Source organism: Spinacia oleracea, chromosome 2 (genome assembly GCF_020520425.1).
Source record: "Spinacia oleracea cultivar Varoflay chromosome 2, BTI_SOV_V1, whole genome shotgun sequence".
NCBI lineage: Eukaryota > Viridiplantae > Streptophyta > Magnoliopsida > Caryophyllales > Amaranthaceae > Spinacia > Spinacia oleracea.
The window spans coordinates 111,869,954-111,888,780 of record NC_079488.1 but is presented as its reverse complement, the minus strand read 5'-3'; the positions used below and the strand labels follow the sequence as shown (position 1 = coordinate 111,888,780).

Here is an 18,827-nt window from a genome sequence, read left to right as displayed (position 1 = left end):
CGTACAATTAACTTATTGTACCCTTATTAACTCATTTCAATACGATTTTGTGATTACTCTTTACGTTTGGTATCATGTAAGCGATTTAACGACCGATTAATGTGGATGTCCAATAATTACAATTAATTACTTGCATTAGGAGAGAAACAATTACTAAATAATATAGATGTCCATTTAAACGAGGAGAGATAAATAAATAATTAATGTCAATTTTGTGTGAATTCTATTCCCCCATTATAAATCGGATTTTGCGTACGTTGGGTCAGGAAGCTGTTACAACTCGGCGTTCCATAACAGAACGACCGTGTTTTATTTCCATGTGTGATGTCCTTTATCTTCTTTACCATGCAAATAAGAACTATTATTAACATATATGTTGCAAAACCATGCATGATACATGTCCATTATCATAATGCTACATGAAACAACTTAATACGGAGTAAAAAAATTATATTTTCTCAACGAACACATGAAACGCACGTGCTTGTAACTAGTTCGATCTATAATAAAATATTTATTTAGTCATACTATAAACAACACACGTAGTACGTACCGGAGTAGTATGTATAAAAATAGTAAATGAATTATTTGTCCATCAATAGGAAAGAAATTAAAGCAATTTGGCAATTTTGAACATTTTTTTGAGGCAAAAAAATATGCAACATTAATAGCCACAACCTTTGCTAAAAATAGCATCTTGAATAAAATTGGTAATTCAAATGATTGGTGAAAGATTTCAGCTATTATTATATAAGCAATACCTATCTGATTTTTAACATAATGATAATAAATAAAAATAAAAACACACAAAAATATTGAAAAAAAACAAAAAAAAAATCCCCCAAAAAGTATAGAAAACAAAATGAATAAACTCCATCTTCCATTGTTAATTTCTTTGTTTTATATGTTTGTAAGCATTGCAAGATCCCAAGTATTTGACATAACTACTTTTGGTGCCAAGCCTGATGGAGATGCAACACAGGTAAAATATGCATCTATCTATGTTTAGAAAAATAGAAACATGTTTGCCAAAACAAAACAAAAATAGCAAATGTTTTCTTGTAACAGTTGATCAATCTAGATTGGATTTTGTAGGCAATTACTTTTTATAATAGTAATTTTGAAAATAACTATATTTTTTATGTAGTTTATGTGAAAAACTACCTATTATCTTTCATCTAAAACTCTATCTAAAGGGCCCACCAATATACTTCCATTTATCGGTAATTAACTTCATATTAATGTATAATTTACCTCAAATAAAGGCAATTAGTCTAAAAAAAGTCATTAGCCACATTGTATTTGCAAATTAGGGTTTATAATTTGGAAAATTTTCCTTATATAGTTGTATTTGGGGCAAATTACCTTTAATTGTGATTTAATTACCAACAATTTGAGATAAATTGTTATTGGCGGGCCCTTTGACGGAATTTTGAACGGAAAACGTTAAAATAGTGTTCCAATATACTTTTCACGTTAATCAATGCACATTTTGTATCATTCATATCTCTAACTATACATTAGCAGAACATATAAAATTCTGATATTATTAAAGTATTCATTATATTGCCAAGAATCAAACAAGACATCACATGGATATATACGTTTTTTCCTCATGTATTGGAAATAACTATAGAATCTTGTTTTCAATTGTGAATAATGTCAAAATTTTATATTGGAACATTCGTTATAGAACGTTCTCCGTGTTATAAACCATAAAATTTCCATTTAGATTTGCATATTATTCTTCAACATTTAAGTTTTAACTAAGCAAAATTAAATCTTACATTGATGTCGATCGATCATATTGTTAGAGTTTGGTAAGTGCATGGAAGGAAGCATGTGCAGCAGCAAACCCTGCAAAGATTGTAGTACCAAAAGGAACGTATTCGTTACTTGCTGTTAAGTTTATGGGTCCATGCAAAGCCCCTATTACATTCGAAATTTCTGGAAACTTCAACGCGCCGCCGGAATTGGCCAAATTCAAAAATGAAGACACCTGGGTTAAGTTCGAAAACATCGTCGGCCTCACCGTGACTGGTGTTTCCGGTGGTGGTTCTTTCGACGGACAAGGACAACAGGCATGGAAGCAGAACAATTGTGCTGATACTGGCTCTTGCGACAGTCTTCCTTATGTATGTGTTTATCTATCTTTTTTGTCTATCATGTGCATCACATTTAATTGTAAAACCATTGTTTATTTGCTTGTTTGTTTTGTTTTGATGATATACTTGTGTCAATACAACTAGTGGCTTTTCGTGTGGCATGAGTGGGTCCGGCTAGGGGTGAGCAGAAATATCGGGTAATCGGTCCCGGAGGCAGAATCGAAAAGGACCCGACGGGTTCAAACTCGGAGCCAACATTGGCTGGACCGGTTCTGGTACTGGTTCCAAACTTTTTTGACCCTGTTTAACCGAGTCCACCGGTTCCAAAAATCAGGACCTGAATTTGATCGATATCGGTTTCTTAGTTTTTGACGGGGTACCCGGTCTTGCTCACCCCTAGGCCCGGCTCCCTGGGCGAAAAATACCTTCTTGTTTTTTATGGTTCCGGTCAGGGGCGGAATAGGGGGTTGGCGAGGGTCATGGTCTCCCATATGATATGCAAAATACATGTCTAATACGGAGTATAGCTCAAGTGGTAATTTTACCTTGAAAATTAGAATTCCTTGAAGGTAAAACGTTTGTCCCTAATTATTTACCTCATATGCAAAAAGTGTTTTTATTAAGACTTTAGCCAAAATGTTGTAAGGAAGGAGTATTTTTGTATTTTACGCTTTTAAAATTTTATGAGTTTATGCAAGTAGAGCAAATAGTTGGATATGTTACTATATAAGGAAATTGGACAATGTTTATGGGACGGACCAAATACATAAGGACATAGGAGATGCTTGTTTTTTTTGTTTTTTTTTTTGTTTTCCATTGTCATAGAAATGTTACGTTAAGTTTTGCCCCTGTCTATAATTTCTTGCTTTGTCACTGATTTCAATATTTAAAATTTGAAAATTTGAACATAATTGTGTAAATATCATGTTATATTACTTATTTTTTCTATTGGCCCCCTATGCGTACAGAATTTTAGGTTCAACGTCATCACCAACGGTGAAATAGCCGGGATCAAATCTTTAAACAGCAAGTTATATCACATGGCACTTCTGGACTGCAAAAACGTAACATTCAACGATTTAACTATTGAAGCACCAAAAGACAGCCTTAACACAGACGGTATCCACATCGGACGTTCAAAAGGGGTGACCGTCACCAACGCAAATATCGGTACAGGAGATGATTGTATCTCCATGGGCGACGGAGCTGTCGACGTTCACATCGAGGGTGTTAAATGCGGGCCGGGTCACGGTATCAGTATCGGATCCATGGGCCGGTACCCTAACGAAGAACCCAGCAAAAGTATTACGGTCAAGAATTGCACATTTACAGACACAGAAAACGCTGCTAGGATCAAGAGTTGGATGAACTCTTATGCGGCTAGTGCTTCAGACATCCATTTTGAGGATATTACTGTTAACAATGTGTTAAACCCTATTATTATCAATCAAGAGTATTGCCCCTACGACCAATGCAAGGGAAAGGTAAACAAAAAAAAATCTTGACTTAATTAAGTTCCTTTTTTTTTTTTAAATAATCAATTAATTCATTTATAAAAAGTCATACAGTATCTACAAAAAAATTTGAATCGAACAAACACATTACAATCGAATCAAATAAAAACATCATTTCACATTTTGTATACCCTTTTTCATATAGTTGTGATTTACAGCCTTTTTCGACGAGGGGGTCTACAGACGTGTTGTAGCCGTAGCGTGATAAATACGATCTTCGTCTGATACGTCCACTGACCTCTTTTTCGATCCCGCATAAAACCCTACCAAAAAAACAACTTGAATTAAACTAAACGAACAAAACTTAACTAGAATCAAATCTGCCATAGAGGTACTTACAACACCAAATACGTAGTTTTAGTGCAATAAAACGCAATAAAACAAAGCAAAACTGAAGAGAATTTTGGCTATTTCCGGCCCTGCGAAACCTTATATTTTTGAAAAAAGTGTTACATTTGATTTAATAAATTAAGTTCCTATTACTTGTAATGAATGTAATTTCACTGACTTTTGTTGGAACTTTTATCTTCAGACACCATCAAAGGTTAAGGTGAGTGATGTAAGTTTCAAAAACATAAAGGGAACTGCAACAAGTAAGGAAACAGTGAAGCTATGGTGCAGCAGTGGATCTCCCTGTGATAAGGTTGAGCTTGCAGACATCAACTTGACTTTCGACGGCGGGCCCGCCGTCTCCGAATGTAGAAATGTTAAGCCAATCACTTCCGGAAAGCAATACCCCGATCCTTGTGGCGCGTCTGGTGCTGCCCCTGGTGCCTCGCCTTCTACCACTAATGCTGCCCCTGTTTCCTCCCAGGCTGCCCCTCACGCCTCTCCTAAATAAATGAACTATACGACGTACTAGGTAGAGGTGAACACGGTCTGGTTTGGTGCGGTTTGGGACGAAACCCAAATCAAACCATAAAAGTACGGTTTGGCAAAGAACCAAACCGTATTAATACGGTTTGGTGAGATTTGGTTTGCTGTTAAACAATTTTTTTTTTGTGTTAAAGTAGTTTGTAACATAAATTTTTACTCAAACACATTAAAAGATTGATTGAGAGAATAAATATGTTAGCAAAATAAATCATATAACTAATTCAATACTAACTCACACTAAATATAATTTTTATAAAATAAATACAAAAAAAGAAAATCTTATGCATAAAGCGGTTTATTACGGTTTACGTTATGAAAATATTCTCAAACCAAACGGTAATTTTGAAACCATATAACGAACAAAACCGCTAAAAAACTGTTTGGTTTGCGGTTGCATAAAGCTGTTTGTGTTACGGTTCACGTTTTGAAAATATTCTCAAACCAAACCGTAATTTTGAAACTGTATACCGAACAAAACCGCTAAAAAATTGTTTGGTTTGCAGTTTGGTATGGTTAGAGCAACTCCAATGGTGGGCTACAAGGTGATGTAGCTAAATTAGCCACATCATATTTCTAGCTGCAATTAATTTAAGCTATAAACTTTCACATTGGTGGGCTACAATCTCTTGTAGCTCCTATAATATTTAATTCATATATTTCCCCTTTTATTTTTTGAGCTACCTGCCCAAAATAGCTACAATGTTTTAGTAGCTGCTGATGTCATTATTGCAACAACGGTGGGCTACCTGCTCATATATTCTTTTTATTCGTGAGCAGGTCTATTTTCCAACCATTGGAGTTGCTCTTATAGACCAAACTTTAAACACCCTTAACACCAGGGTTCATTTAATTAAAATAACTGCTTTATTGAGTTGCATAATTTTGTAATGGGATGTGTGCGGCTTAGGGTGCGCTTTATTCACTTATTTTGCTTAAACTTATCTTATCTCAAGTCTCAACTTATCAAAACTTATTTTAGTTGTAACTTGTACTTGGATAACCCTTATTTTCCCTAAACTTATCTTATTTGAACTTATCTTATTTGAACTTATTTTTCCTTAAATAAGTGAAAATAAGGTAAACATAACATAGCCACATTCTTTTTCGCAAACATTTAAAATGACACTTCAAAAAAGGCAATGCATTGATCAAGCATGAACTATCCAGATGAAAAATAAAACAAAACTAATCAAAATATCAATCAACCCACAAAATAATAGGTCAAATCCAACAGGAACTATCCAAATGAAAAACCTAACTTAATTTTTTATTAATAATAAAAAGACTATCGAAGAACACGAATTCGATTTAAAAAAACAAATGACACAAATTTGGATGCAGAGTAAGAACTCAAGGCTCCGTTTGATTCAAATGAAAAACACAATTGTAAAATAGTTTTCCTTTGTTGTTTCCGAAAGAGAAAGTAAATGTAGAAAGGAGAGATGGATTGGAGGAGAGAAAAAGAAATGCAAGGGAATGGATAGAAAAATACGACATTCCTTCTTTTCTAAAGGAAAATGTATTTCACCTAGGAAAAGTTGTTTCCACCTTTGAGGAAATTATTTTCCATCCATTTAACAAAACAAACAAAGAAAAATAGACAATTTTTGTCCTGGGAAAGTGTTTCTGTCAAAACGGAGCCGAAGAGGAAAATGGTGCTCCCCCCTCGGCAGATTTCTTCAACAACCAAGGATAACTGGTTAAGGCGGAGTTTCAATTCTACAAAAATTAAAAACTTTAATAAAACCTTCCACACAAGTAAAACTTGGCCTAGTATCTATTACATTATACTAAAACAAACACCAGCAATGACACATGTCACTTCCTTATGTCTATATATTATATGATAAAATGAGTGCGTTCAAGATTTATTAACTACGCAATAGATTTAAGGGATAAATATTTCAGTTAATTTTATAAAAAATATGGTCAAATAATAATTTTCAAATATCCAGCGTGCACGGAGTTAATCTAGTTATGAAGTAAGAAGGACAGTAAGATATTGGAATCACGTCCTCTACGAAATGATAAACAAACTGTTATGACCTACACTCAACTCAACTCTTATTTGAATTGCACACCTTGTGAAGAACTCGAAAGCAAAAAAAAAATGGTAGAACTTACAAGAAATATTCCTATCTGGATTTGTAGGTGATACTCTCAATCCCACCCATGAAGGGCCTTAGTGGCTCGGGGATGATAACAGAGCCGTCCTCTTGTTGGTAATTTTCCAGCAAACAGATAATCATACGTGGTACTGCGCATGCTGTTGCATTTAAAGTGTGCACAAACTGTGTTGGAGTATTCTTAGCCTTCTTCTGATTCATAGGCGACAATTCTGGACGGTATCGGATCCCTAACCGCCGACTTTGATAGTCTGTACAATTTGAAGCGCTTGATATCTACAAATGAAAATCAGAAATGCCAACTATGAATGATCAACCTAAGATGCTGACTCAAGTACACAACTACCTCTATCTCAGAGGAATTACAACACATGGGGGAGGGGGAGATGAGAAGCATTGTACCCGAAAACCAGGTGTGGGAGTGTGGAAAGACATAGCTTTACCAATTACCACTTGAACACCATTTCTCAAAAACCAAACAACAACTAGTTTTTAGCTCGTGCGATGCACGAGATTATTTATTAATAAAAAAAATAGTGAAATTTTCATGTGACAAAGGAGAGAAAGAATGAAAAATCACAATGTAGAAACACCAGTAGAAGACGATAATGGAGTTTAATATAAATTGTTCAATTGAAGTTGGAATGCTAGCTAAAAAAAGTGAATCGACATAATGGTTTAGTCAAAATGAACCACAATGAGAGAGGAAAAGGTGTTATATGGTTTTAAAAATTAAAGAAAAAGGGAGGATGACTCGTGGCATGTAAATCATCCTATATAATCATCCTGTATATTAGTATAGATGTAATGCAACGAGCAGACATTTAGAATTGTTAGTTTACCTAAGAAACAAAAGAAATTCCACTGGTTAAGAGTATATGTATATCGTCCCCCATATCAGTTGAGGGTTAGAATTTTATCTGATCTTTTTGCCTCCTGCTAGAACCTACAAAGAATGAACAGGCTATACTGCGTTTTAGCTGGCAGTTTTTTGTGTGGAAAACAAACAGCAAAGACTCTAGAGATGGCAAACAGGTCCTACTAATCGGGGTCGGGCTGAGTGAGTCTATTCAGTTGGGGTCATATTCATGCAGTGAATCGTCTGTTCTGGAACAAGAGATATTCAGAATTTTGGATCTATCGTCAATTTGTTTTGTATAGAAAATTAATCAATTTTGATCATAGTATAATTACAATCAGATGGAGCAATTTCAGGTTACCTAATTTGAGGTTAAAGTTTGGATCAGGCTAGTCTAGGACAGGTTGGGTCGGGCCATTCCAGTCAAATCAGTTTTGGCAGAATGCCAGGTCTAGATAAACTGATATAGTAGCTGTCCAAAACTCACAATTGCTACACGTTAAACGACCTGTACCCACATACATATATATATATATATATATATATATATATATATATATATATATAGAGAGAGAGAGAGAGAGAGAGAGAAAGAGAGAGAGATAGTTGATGTACCTCCCCATAACGTCCCAATCCCGGCATCCATGCTTCTACATCATACTTACGGAAAGCAGGAGCACCAAGGTCTGCAGATGACATATCCAGGGTTCTGCCACCACCAAAAGTAGACAACAAAAATTATTAGAGGAAAAGAAAGGTAAAAGCCATGAAATATTTAGGCAAGAACATGGTTTTTCTTCCTACTTGAAGTGAAAACCCAGGGCTGTGAAGAGGTCTTCTTCAATTCCTATAAGCTCTTCAAGATATGAATCACTGTCCTCCGGTTTACACAGGACAAACATCTCAACCTTGCTAAACTGATGCACTCGGTAAAGACCTCTGTATCAAATCACAACAAACTTGTCAGATGACGCAGGATCTTCAGAGGCAAGCGTGTTGTATTGCATTGAATAAACCCGTATGGCCGTATAGGTACAAAAAGAACCAATTTTCAAGTGTGAACTGATAATATAATGAGGAAAATATATAACTCGAGTGAATATTTTTTAGGAAATGAAACAATGATGTTTTGGGAGAACAGTGGAGTAGAAAACCAGCAATGTCAATCAAACCATAACCTTGAAATGCCAAATTTGAAAAATGAGGGTGATGTAGCAGTCAACAAGGAAGTAGTTTCAGAAGAGAATAAATACGGAGGAAGCATATTAGGGTTGGCAATCCTTGACCCGACCCGATAACTCGACTCCAATCCTACCTGAACCGAACCCGAATGAACTGAAATCGACCCGATTTGACCCATTTATCATATTTTGTAGTAATATTAAGTTTTACAATATTTCTGATACTTTTTGACACAACCCGAAATCGACCGGAACCAAACCCGAACCTGACCCATTAACCCGAATTTCCACCCCTAAAGCATATAGATAAAGAAGACAAAACTTCTAAGATGATCTACCTCGTTGCTGCACCAGCAGCCCCTGCTTCAGTCCGGAAGCAATGCGAATAAGCAACATACTTCAGAGGTAATGATGATTCAGAAAGAATTGAATCCATATGAAGTGCCCCTAATGGTATTTCAGCAGTGCCTATGAGGCACTGATCAGAACCTGCAATATTATAAACCTGTGAAGGTTCCAAAAGACCCAACATAAGCTTCATTATTCAAGCAAGATATCAACTCCGACTGAGTCCTACAATGACCAGCTTCATAAATCTGTAAGCAATTCACTGGATATGCTTATAAAAAATCATTTGGAACGATAAAACGCGTCATGACTACAATATGACAAGCCTGACAGTAAGGCAAAGTGCTACCTAGTTCTCTAATCACCCCACGAACTGAAAAGGAAAATTATAACATGAAAATGTCACAATTGGTCTAATTTAGCAAATTATGTAGCAAACTAAGAACCCGTACCCAATCTCATGCTAGCGAATCAGGTAACAGTTTTAAGGCACTCCATAAATTATGAATCAAACTATCATACTTTCAAGGAAATATATGAAAAAATGGATGATCAATAATTACAAAAGAAAATCATTGTACAAACCTGTGTATTCTCTGCGCGAGGTTGAAACCCACATTTTTCAACGACAGAAGCCCTTACAATTTCTGGGGTTGTCAAAGGGGTAAAACCTCTCTTCATGACCTCGGAAAGAGTCCAGTTGACAAGGGCCATTTCTAGCATGACTGCTTCATTTTTCAGGTAGTAAAATTTGGAGCCACTGACCTAAAAAGGCAAGCAGAAGAGTTCTTTTAAATAAATAAAAATTAAGACATGAACAGGGATTATGCACCTCAACAATTTCCGCTGCTAAACTAATTGATAATTTTAACTAAGAAACCCAAGCATCAATTGGGCATTATACCAATAGCAAGCACAATATTAAACAATACAGGTTTTCCAGAAAGTGCTTATCATCTGTGTACTGAGAATAAGGCGTCTTCTACAACAACAAGCCTTAGTCCCAAAATGTTTTGGGGTCGGCTAACATGAATCGTCGTAGGAGAACTACTGGTATAATGTCTAAATAACTACAAGGTGATCAAAAGACACATATCAAGGGCCATTTACACAACAATAGAAAGATAGTTTTAGCCTTACAGAAACAGAAAATTACCTCAGCCGCAGCATCAAAATCAAAAAGATCAAGCTCTTTGCCAAGTTCAAGGTGATCCTTGACAGTGTAGCCAAATCCATGTGGCCTGCCCACCTACAGAAACAAAATTTTGATATACGTACATTAAAAAAGCCTGGATAACAACAATCAATTTCTAAACAACCACCCCCAAGTTATCGTTAAAGCAAACAAGAGAAAAACTCGGAATTGTATGAGCAAATTTACCATCTTTCTCAATATTGAGCAATCTTCGTCTCCTATCGGCACATCTGGATGAGTCATGTTTGGAATACACTGTGCTTCCTGCTGAAGCTCGTCTGTTAATCTGAGGAGGTCTTCCTCCAGGGTGGCAAGTTTTTCCTTCAAGTTCTTACCTAAATGCAAATCATTACAGAACTCTCCGCCTTGAAGAGATTTTCAAGTGAGCAACAACATATAATTCTTATTACCTTCTTCTATCAGTTTCTGGCGCTCAGATGGTTCGAGTTTTCCTTTCATCTTGTTTGCCACCGCATTTCTTTCCCCACGAAGTTGCTCAACCTCCTGCTCTCTGTGAGCGACAATTAGCTAAATTCAGAAGAAACCTACTCTAGTGCAGTAACAAAAAGTTGTCAAATGATACACATACAAGCATGGTAAATCTATTTCATCCTTTAACGCTTAGCAAAATAGCTTCCCTGTTTTAGAAACCAAAATGGAGAATTTGAGAACTAGTTTCCTTCATAAGGTCAAAAGGATAGACACTCAACCCAAACACAACCTTTATCATTAATCTATTTCACCCATTAACGCTTAACAAATATAATTTCTCTAATTTACAAACCAAAATGGAGAATTTGAGAACTAATTTCCTTGAAAAGGTCAAAAGGATAGACCCCCGAACCCAAACACAACCTTTATCATTTTTTCCCTAAAGGTGGCGAAGAAAACAATTCTCTAAGAGTCTAAGTACACATTTTCAACTTAATCTGCTAAATTCCAGTGTTAAAGCCACTAATTTCCTCTGATTAACAACACTAATCCTCAAATTTTGCAATATCTCACTAAAAACAACTTTATCAAGCATCCAAATGAAGTTGCACCATGCTTAATTTCCTAGAGTCAATTTCTAAAGATCACTTCAGCTAAACATCTAAGTATCTAACCAAACAAGTTCATTCATATTGTTGCAAAATCTTCCCTTTCTATCTCACAAAAGAAGAATCCATCCTGCTAAAGCTCAGAGATATTGTTACTAACTTACTATAACGGGTAGCTTGATCAGAACTTTAACTTAAGATCTCGCCAGGGTGCATACACTTTGGTAGGAAACTAGTTGCAAGACCTAACAGCTAAATCCTACACACTCCCACCTTTCACCTTCATTCTCAGCATAGTGCCACAAGAGATAACATTCTCTAAGCATCCCAAGTATCAAATCACAAAACCGAACACTTGCTAAAGTTAGACCTTACCTGCCATTTTCACCTTCATCCCCAGCAGATTTCCATTGTCAATTGCATTCTCTAAGCATCCCACGTTTCAAATTTGATCAATCAAACAGGTAACTTGATCAGATCTTTAACTTAAGATCTTGCCAGGGTGCATCACTTTCATAGGAAACTACTTAAGCAATCATACTAAATAAGAAAGCAAGACCTAACAGCTAAATCCTACACACGCCCACCTTTCACCTTCATTCTCAGGCTCTCGGCATAGTGCCACAAGAGATAACATTCTCTAAGCATCCCAAGTATCAAAATCACTAACCAAACGCTCGCTAAAGTTAGACCTTGCGATGATAAAGGATGCATTACTTTTGGTAGGCAACTAGATAAGAAACCTTCCTAAACAAGGACAAATCGCCTCACATACTATTCCCTACACACTACCATTTTCACCTTCTTCCCCAGCAGATTTCCATGGTCGATTACATTCTCTAAGCATCCTACATTTCGAATTTGATCAATCAAACACTTGTCAAAAGTAGACCTTATAATGTCCAATGTTGACATCGCAGACAACTCCCTACACACACTACCATTTTCACCTTCTTCCCTAGAAAATTTCTATGGTCGATTACATTCTCCAAGCATCCCACATTTCAAATTCCATCAATCAAACACTTGTCAAAATTAGACCTTATAATGTACAATGTTGCATTTGATTAAAGTTCAATCTCTCCCCAAACAATCATTTTAGTGTTCAAGTAACAGCAACAAACTAACTCAGAAAAATTTAATGCAAAAAAGCTGAATCAACAATTAAAAAGAAAGAGGATTAACCTTCTGAAGAGAAAGCATTTTTTCATAAAGCTCAAGAACCAACTCCAAATTAGCAGTAGAATTCCTATTCTTTATATTAGCAGCAACCGCATCTTTATTATCCCGAATAAACTTGAAATCAATTGCTGCTTTCCACTGATTCTTCAAACCTATAATCCCAAATCAAAAAAAAAAACCAAATTCAAATTAATGAACTTCAACGAGAGAAACCCAGAAAATGTAAGACAAGGGAGTACCAGTGTCAGACGGGGCAGTGATGGGAGCTTCTTGGTTGGCGGAGGCGGTGGCGGTGGAGAGAGAAAAAGGGCGGAGGAGTGAAGGAAATCGGAGGTGGGGGGGTTTAGTGGGGCGAGGAAGGAGAAGAAGGTTAAGAGATGGGGTGGTTAAAAGGGGTCTGAAAAGGGAAGGAGATGGAATAGCCGCCATTCTTAAGGTGTGGAAGGTTGCTCCTCCTAAATATTGCGGGAACCCCATTGTTGATAGTTGAAGATGGATGAGGAAGATGGAGATGACAGAGGTTTTGACTGTTTTGAGGGAATAGATAAGGGGGTTCTATTGTTCTAATGGCTAATCATATTACACTTTGGTGAGGGTTTATGAGATAATTTACCTCTAATTTTGTTTTGGGTGGTTTTTAGAGACATATATATCATGATTAGTCTTGATAATTCCATGGTTTATGTTTGCTTGGACATGTTGAAATGGCGTTCAAATCTGTTTTAATATTTGATTGAACTTTTTTAACAATGAAATTTAGACTAATGGATAAATTTTACGGCGTATTTGACGGATAGGAACTCATGATCATCCAATGATCTAACACATCCAATAGGAAAATACATTAGACGAATTCTCTCTATCAGAAAGCAAAAAGAAAACCCTAAATCTTGCGAAGAACGTGACTAGGTTGCAACTTGCAAGATCAACCAAAAAACCAAAACGAAAGACTACACATCTAATCTTTGATATAAATAATAATCACGACGATCAGATGGAAGATGTCCAGGAAGTTCAACAAGGGAATTTGGGAACAATTCAGCCTTGCTTGTATTCAAGTTCTCAACTCTAACACAATGCAAGGTGGAGTGAACGTTCATGACCTAAATTATTGCAAGGATATGCTACAAGCAATAGATTGGGATTTGGGAGGTGAAACTTATTCATGTCTATTAGGAAGGAAATCAAGCGGCGGATTAACTTGCTAACCATAGCGTCTCTCATTCTGGTCGTTTTAATATTCTAGACTTAGCTCCCTTAGAAGGACCTTGGAGGAAGATATTAGGGGCGTGGCTTACCCGCACTTAGCTCCTCCCTAAGTTTAGTGTGTTTGTTTACTTCTTGTTTTTTCCCTCTTTTTGAAGCTATACTTCTCATTTGAATCCAACAAAAAAAATTATACCAATGAGTTTCTAACTCTATTCCAACATCCCAAATTCTCATCCCCAATTCCCCATTGATCCCATAAGATTCTAATTACATTCCTTTCACATTCAATCCTGGGATATAAAAAATCATTTCATAATTGACCCAAACATACATAGAGTGACATGGGGTTATGAATCCATACCTCTCTGGTATGAAATCTCATATTATTCATTTCCATTTGAGTGAACCAAACATACATAGAGTGACATGAGATTGTGAATCTATACCTGATAAATCTCATATCATTTCGTTCCATTTGAGTGAACCAAACAGCCCTTAGAGCAAAGGGTTAGTAGTTTCAATCCAAATTACACTCACTTTGTGAGATTTGAGCCTCATAGCTCCATTTAAGGTAAGAGTCTTACCAAGTGAGTCAAAACCTTAATTGATGTTTAGATAAGAGAAAGTAAGCAAGTAGAAGCCGTAGAACTATTGAAGTGCCGCATGATTTCACTCACAGTATCAGTGTATAAAAATGGAGAACACTTGACCTACAATAACTGAGTTCCATTGCTCAGTTAACAGGATTACATAACCACAAAATTATTACATGAGCAAAAAGTACATATCTCTCTGTATTTTTTGGACTAAATTCAGTTCCAATGAACAAGCCTAAATTTATTAACTAGGCCTTCTATATGAAATTTGCTTTCGGCAGCAGTTTCCCTCGACAAACAGTTGAATTAGACAAAATCAATGTAACCACATGAATCATCGTTTCAGGTAGACTCATCTTACAGAGGTCCAGGAAAGGTGCCGTTCTCCCTCTGTTCATTCCACCTGTCAATCTGCATTCCACAAACATTGCAAATTTGCAACCACATTAACCAACAGTCCAACATGGAAATCTGACCCCAAAAAATAATTGAATTATCTACTTCTACGTATGTTTAAGGCAACATTAGAAGGAAATTTTCATGATGAAGTTTACAATAACAGCAGGAGACTAGGGAGAAAGAGGTGATTAAAATATCTCAATTTGAATCCTTCAGTTGTCATGATTCAGACAAGTAGGCTCCGTTTGTTTGGTAGTCTAAAATGTTTTCATAGAAAACGATTTTCCCCTTTTCAACCATTTTACATTGTTTGGTTTGGCAAGGAATGGAAAACAACCTTTTCCATTTAAAAGGGAGGGAAACCACTTTTCCGCCTTTCCTCCCTCTCCTTTCTTCCCCTCAATCTTCACCATCTTCTCCCATTTTCTTTCAAGGAACATAACAAAGGAAAACTAGTTTGGAATTGTGTTTTCCCATGGAAAATCATTTTGCACTGAAAATGTTTTACACCAAACCAAACGGAGCCGTAGTGACAACATACTATAACCAGTAACCCTCCAAGTGTTCTCGCATATCATCTCAAATTCTCAACCACCAAACCTCAGCCTCAAAAGTTCCTTAACAATTTGTTTGGTTGGGAAGAATAAGTAGGATCACATCTTCATTGTAACCAGTAGATTCGAAAGCTTACTAGGGATTGAGGAAAAAGAAAACCAAACTAACAAAAATGGTTCCTTTGCTTTCAACAAAATTATGATTGGCACAGAAAGAAAGCTAACAACTTGAACTCCTTTAGATTTGGAGGAAGTTTTCTAGTTTACTCATCAACCAAAGAATGCCCTTCATTTATGACTTGCTAAACTAAAATAATGAAAAAATGTTAATTCTGTGCCCCTCTTTTCCCTACATTTCCTTTCCAATCATAATAGGAAACATACAAGCCACACACTACAATCATTTTGAGCAGAGGTTTTGGAATCTTATATCACTGTAAGTGCCATATGAATAAAACTACTCATCAAAAAATCCCATGTGGTCAACAAGAATCCAATGTACTTACCCATTCACCAGGACAAAGAGACCTGTAGAACTTTGCAAATTTATCACACTCGGGGGCATCTTCACCCTTGGCAGCTGTGCACCTAATAAAAAGACAAAATATTAGCCAATCACATTGAGCAAGGATTTAAAAAAAAAAACCAACTTAAATGGTCGATTGTGTTAGATGTCTTACCGGTGATACTCAATGTACCGGGTAAAGCAGTGCCTTGTTTGGTTAGTGGTTGGGAATCGGAAATCTGCTGGTGCAGTCTCAAGCTGCAGCATATACCAAATAGATAAGCAAAATCTCTTGCACACACAAGGTATACAATAAATTTATTGTACACCAAGATAACTTCTACCTAGTTTTTGTATTTTAATAGTGTTTTGATTAATTTTTATATTATGAAAAAATGTTGTTATATAAACATTTTAAAGGGTTAAATGATTAATTTTATACATTACTAGTGATTCTGAAGAAATAATTTTTATGAAAATGAAAAAAATATAACTAAAAAATAGATAACTTTTACATATAGAAGGGTAACTTTTAAGCATTTTGAGTTCACTTTTACTCCGGTGTACAATATTTATTGTACGCCACTTGTAAATAAGAATTTGTGATAGCAAAGTAGGATGGAAGAAGAACAAGGAAGTTGAGCTAAAGATACACACAGACAGCTAACATATTGAAGGCAGTGTATTTCCATTCAACTCTTAGTAAACTGACCTTTATTTCTTCGGCCTCTTCACTTCCAGATTCTTCTTGCTCTGGAGCTTCGCTGCTTTCCTCAGCTGCTGGAGCAGCATCCTCGTTACTTGTTTGAGCGTCATCAACTGGAGCCTCACTGCTCTCGACAACTGGAGATTCACTGCTCTCAACAACTGGAGCCTCACTACTCTCAACAGCTGGGGCGGGTGCTTCATTGCTCTCTTCTACAGCAGCAGCAGGTGCTTCTTCGGTTTTCTCAGAAACAACTTCTGTTGTTGTCTCAACTACTGCTTCTTCAGCTGGTTTTGATTCGACGGGTTTCTCATCTTTCGGCAAAGAATATTGCTGAGTTCACCAGCAGAAAGGAAGACATTTTAGATTTAAACTAACATGTGATCACAAGTTTTCTAACAAATTTCATTACCAAGCATGCAAAACTAAAGCCCAATACACTACACACACTCAAAAGCATAAACAAGTTGAGTTCACCAGCAGAAAGGAAGACATTTCAGATTTAAACTAACATGTGATCACAAGTTTTCTAACAAATTTCATTCCCAAGCATGCAAAACTAAAGTCCAATACACTACACACACTCGAAAGCAGAAACAAGTGCGCCAACCATATATGGCGCATTACTGAGGAACATTACATTGATATCAGTTACATGCAGAAGAACTCCATGACCAAACTCTACACATATAATAGGAAAGATTTTAACAAGTGACTAGATTTATAAGGAAATAATTTGGCGGGTACGCAAAGGCAGGTAAATCAGTAAACCCCATGTATTCTGGACCCATACACAAATAAAATCCAAGTGCAACAATCACTCAACTAATGCAATTGGATATGATCATATAATAAATATTTCTTTCAACAGCCAACTCTTTCATTTTAAGAACTGGCAATTTTCAGGGTTCAACGCTCTATTTCGTTCAATCATTTTAAAGCTTCCAATCAAGGGCTATCAAAGGCACTTAAATATGGCTTCCACATCAAAAATAAAACCATGTATTTCGAATTCATTTGAATTGTTTTTCTTATGAGAGCTACAAATGGCAGTGATGTAGACCGGATTCGATGCCCAGTCTAGGACCAACTAAGCTAATTGGCACCCACAATTCACTTAATTTGTACCATCACGGGGCACTTAAAGATGGCTACAACATCAAATCAGAAATATAAACATGTATTTCGAATTCATTTGAATTAACTTTCTCATGAGAGCCAGAAATGGCAGTGATGTAGACCAGATTCAATGCCTAGTCTTGGACCAACTAAGCTAATTGGCACCCACAATTCATTTTAATTTGTATCATCACCAGGCAAAGCACAAAATTAGATCTCCTAAAACCCCCTATATATAAACAATATATAAAATCAAAAGTTGCAAGTAAAGATAATATATAATCCGCAAGAATCATCAGTAATCAGCTTAAAATGAAGCTATCTAATTAAAAACGGATCAGTTCAAACCAAACATTTCAAGTTGACATCTCAAATTCACATTATCCAATACATAACCAAATCCATCTGAAATCCCAATAACCAATACAAAATTAAAGAAGAAAGCAGATCGAAATAACCTAAGAAAAATCAAGGAATTATTCAGATTTAAAGATAGAAATGAAATCGATAATACACACAACACAACGATTAGGAGAGAGAAAATGAGCTTACCTCGGAGAGGGAAGGGGCAGCCGCCATTGAAGGTTGGTGAATGGACGGCGTTCGAGCTTCGGAGAAGTCGCGGTGGGATAAAAGGGAAGGTTTTAGGGTAGGTGTTATTTTACTCTCTGCCACTGGAGGAGAGAGAGAGAGAGAGAGAGAAAGAAAGGGAAAAGGATTGCTGCGTCAATGACGATGGTAGTGAAAATACTGTCCATTTGCTATTTTACACGTGTATTGCAGACCAGGCCCATGGGAACCAATTGCAATTTTTTTCTAATTTTTGCTTCCAGAAAAAATTTTAAAAATAAAATTAACTTAACAAGTTCGTTAATGTTTCACATTCGGAGTTCCGGAAAAAATTGGTGGCAACACTGCTACAGTGTCTTACACTAGTATTTTGGTACCGATGCTGAAATGATCTTGTATACGTGTTGTTGTAAATATTGGATTTTTAAGGCAAATACTAGAATAAGAATGAGAACAAATGTAGAAATCGTTGCGTTGCGGTAACGAAACTACTAGCTTGAAAACGAGATTCGTTCTCTAAGGTTTACGCAACTCTCAACACAGAAAGACATTTTTTTGTGATGAGATGGAGCCGCATAAACTTATGCCCAAAAGAATAAGGAATGGAAAGGGCTTAAAGAAAAGTATAGATCATCTTGTATCAAAGACATGATACCTCTCATGATCTCAAAGAAATGTCTGTGTTTTTTTCATGGGTGAATATATATTTTAATAAAGGAGGATATAAAGGTTCCTAGAAAACC

The 18,827-nt window shown here is 36.2% G+C and overlaps 3 protein-coding genes across 4 annotated transcripts; 1 reads left to right on the top strand and 2 right to left on the bottom strand.

Annotated features, from left to right (window-relative positions):
- The first annotated feature begins 774 nt into the window (after nucleotides 1–774).
- LOC110804933 (probable galacturan 1,4-alpha-galacturonidase SALK6) lies at nucleotides 775–4,460 on the top strand. The gene is made up of 4 exons (XM_022010556.2): nucleotides 775–982; nucleotides 1,815–2,135; nucleotides 3,074–3,589; nucleotides 4,152–4,460. Exons 1-4 carry the CDS (start codon nucleotides 863–865, stop codon nucleotides 4,458–4,460), a joined length of 1,266 nt encoding a protein of 421 aa, XP_021866248.1. The 5' UTR covers nucleotides 775–862.
- On the bottom strand, nucleotides 3,607–13,002 carry LOC110804793 (serine--tRNA ligase, chloroplastic/mitochondrial). Of its 2 annotated transcripts, none has more exons than XM_022010428.2 (11): nucleotides 12,666–13,002; nucleotides 12,430–12,578; nucleotides 10,615–10,708; nucleotides 10,391–10,539; nucleotides 10,166–10,258; nucleotides 9,595–9,774; nucleotides 9,000–9,166; nucleotides 8,285–8,419; nucleotides 8,096–8,189; nucleotides 6,620–6,897; nucleotides 3,607–3,882 (listed from the first exon to the last, which is right to left on the bottom strand). In XM_022010428.2, the coding sequence occupies exons 1-10, from the start codon at nucleotides 12,901–12,903 to the stop codon at nucleotides 6,631–6,633; spliced, it is 1,566 nt and encodes a 521-aa protein (XP_021866120.1). In that variant the 5' UTR covers nucleotides 12,904–13,002; the 3' UTR covers nucleotides 3,607–3,882; nucleotides 6,620–6,630. The 2 variants fall into 2 exon arrangements, with proteins under 2 accessions (XP_021866120.1, XP_021866167.1); XM_022010475.2 differs by having other exon boundaries at nucleotides 10,615–10,715; nucleotides 12,666–12,803.
- Nucleotides 13,003–14,284: 1,282 nt separating this feature from the next.
- On the bottom strand, nucleotides 14,285–18,249 carry LOC110805017 (cytochrome c oxidase subunit 6b-1). Its single transcript, XM_022010649.2, has 5 exons — nucleotides 18,067–18,249; nucleotides 16,402–16,728; nucleotides 15,865–15,947; nucleotides 15,691–15,772; nucleotides 14,285–14,642 (listed from the first exon to the last, which is right to left on the bottom strand). The coding sequence occupies exons 1-5, from the start codon at nucleotides 18,091–18,093 to the stop codon at nucleotides 14,589–14,591; spliced, it is 573 nt and encodes a 190-aa protein (XP_021866341.1). The 5' UTR covers nucleotides 18,094–18,249; the 3' UTR covers nucleotides 14,285–14,588.
- Between the last annotated feature and the right edge of the window lie 578 nt (nucleotides 18,250–18,827).

What these genes read in the sequence shown, in the direction of transcription:
- LOC110804793 (XM_022010428.2), bottom strand. Translation starts at nt 12,903, where the DNA reads ATGGGGTTCCCGCAATATTTAGGAGGAGCAACCTTCCACACCTTAAGA. An exon ending in GCTGCTGGTGCAGCAACGAG is followed by an intron (nt 8,420 to 8,999) that starts GTAGATCATCTT and finishes GATTTGATACAG; the next exon opens with AGGTCTTTACCGAGTGCATC. An exon ending in GATTGGGACGTTATGGGGAG is followed by an intron (nt 6,898 to 8,095) that starts GTACATCAACTA and finishes TTTCATTTGTAG; the next exon opens with ATATCAAGCGCTTCAAATTG.
- LOC110804933 (XM_022010556.2), top strand. Translation starts at nt 863, where the DNA reads ATGAATAAACTCCATCTTCCATTGTTAATTTCTTTGTTTTATATGTTT. An exon ending in CTGATGGAGATGCAACACAG is followed by an intron (nt 983 to 1,814) that starts GTAAAATATGCA and finishes TCATATTGTTAG; the next exon opens with AGTTTGGTAAGTGCATGGAA. An exon ending in CTTGCGACAGTCTTCCTTAT is followed by an intron (nt 2,136 to 3,073) that starts GTATGTGTTTAT and finishes CTATGCGTACAG; the next exon opens with AATTTTAGGTTCAACGTCAT.
- LOC110805017 (XM_022010649.2), bottom strand. Translation starts at nt 18,093, where the DNA reads ATGGCGGCTGCCCCTTCCCTCTCCGAG. An exon ending in AAGAGGCCGAAGAAATAAAG is followed by an intron (nt 15,948 to 16,401) that starts GTCAGTTTACTA and finishes TATATGCTGCAG; the next exon opens with CTTGAGACTGCACCAGCAGA. An exon ending in CGGTACATTGAGTATCACCG is followed by an intron (nt 15,773 to 15,864) that starts GTAAGACATCTA and finishes TCTTTTTATTAG; the next exon opens with GTGCACAGCTGCCAAGGGTG.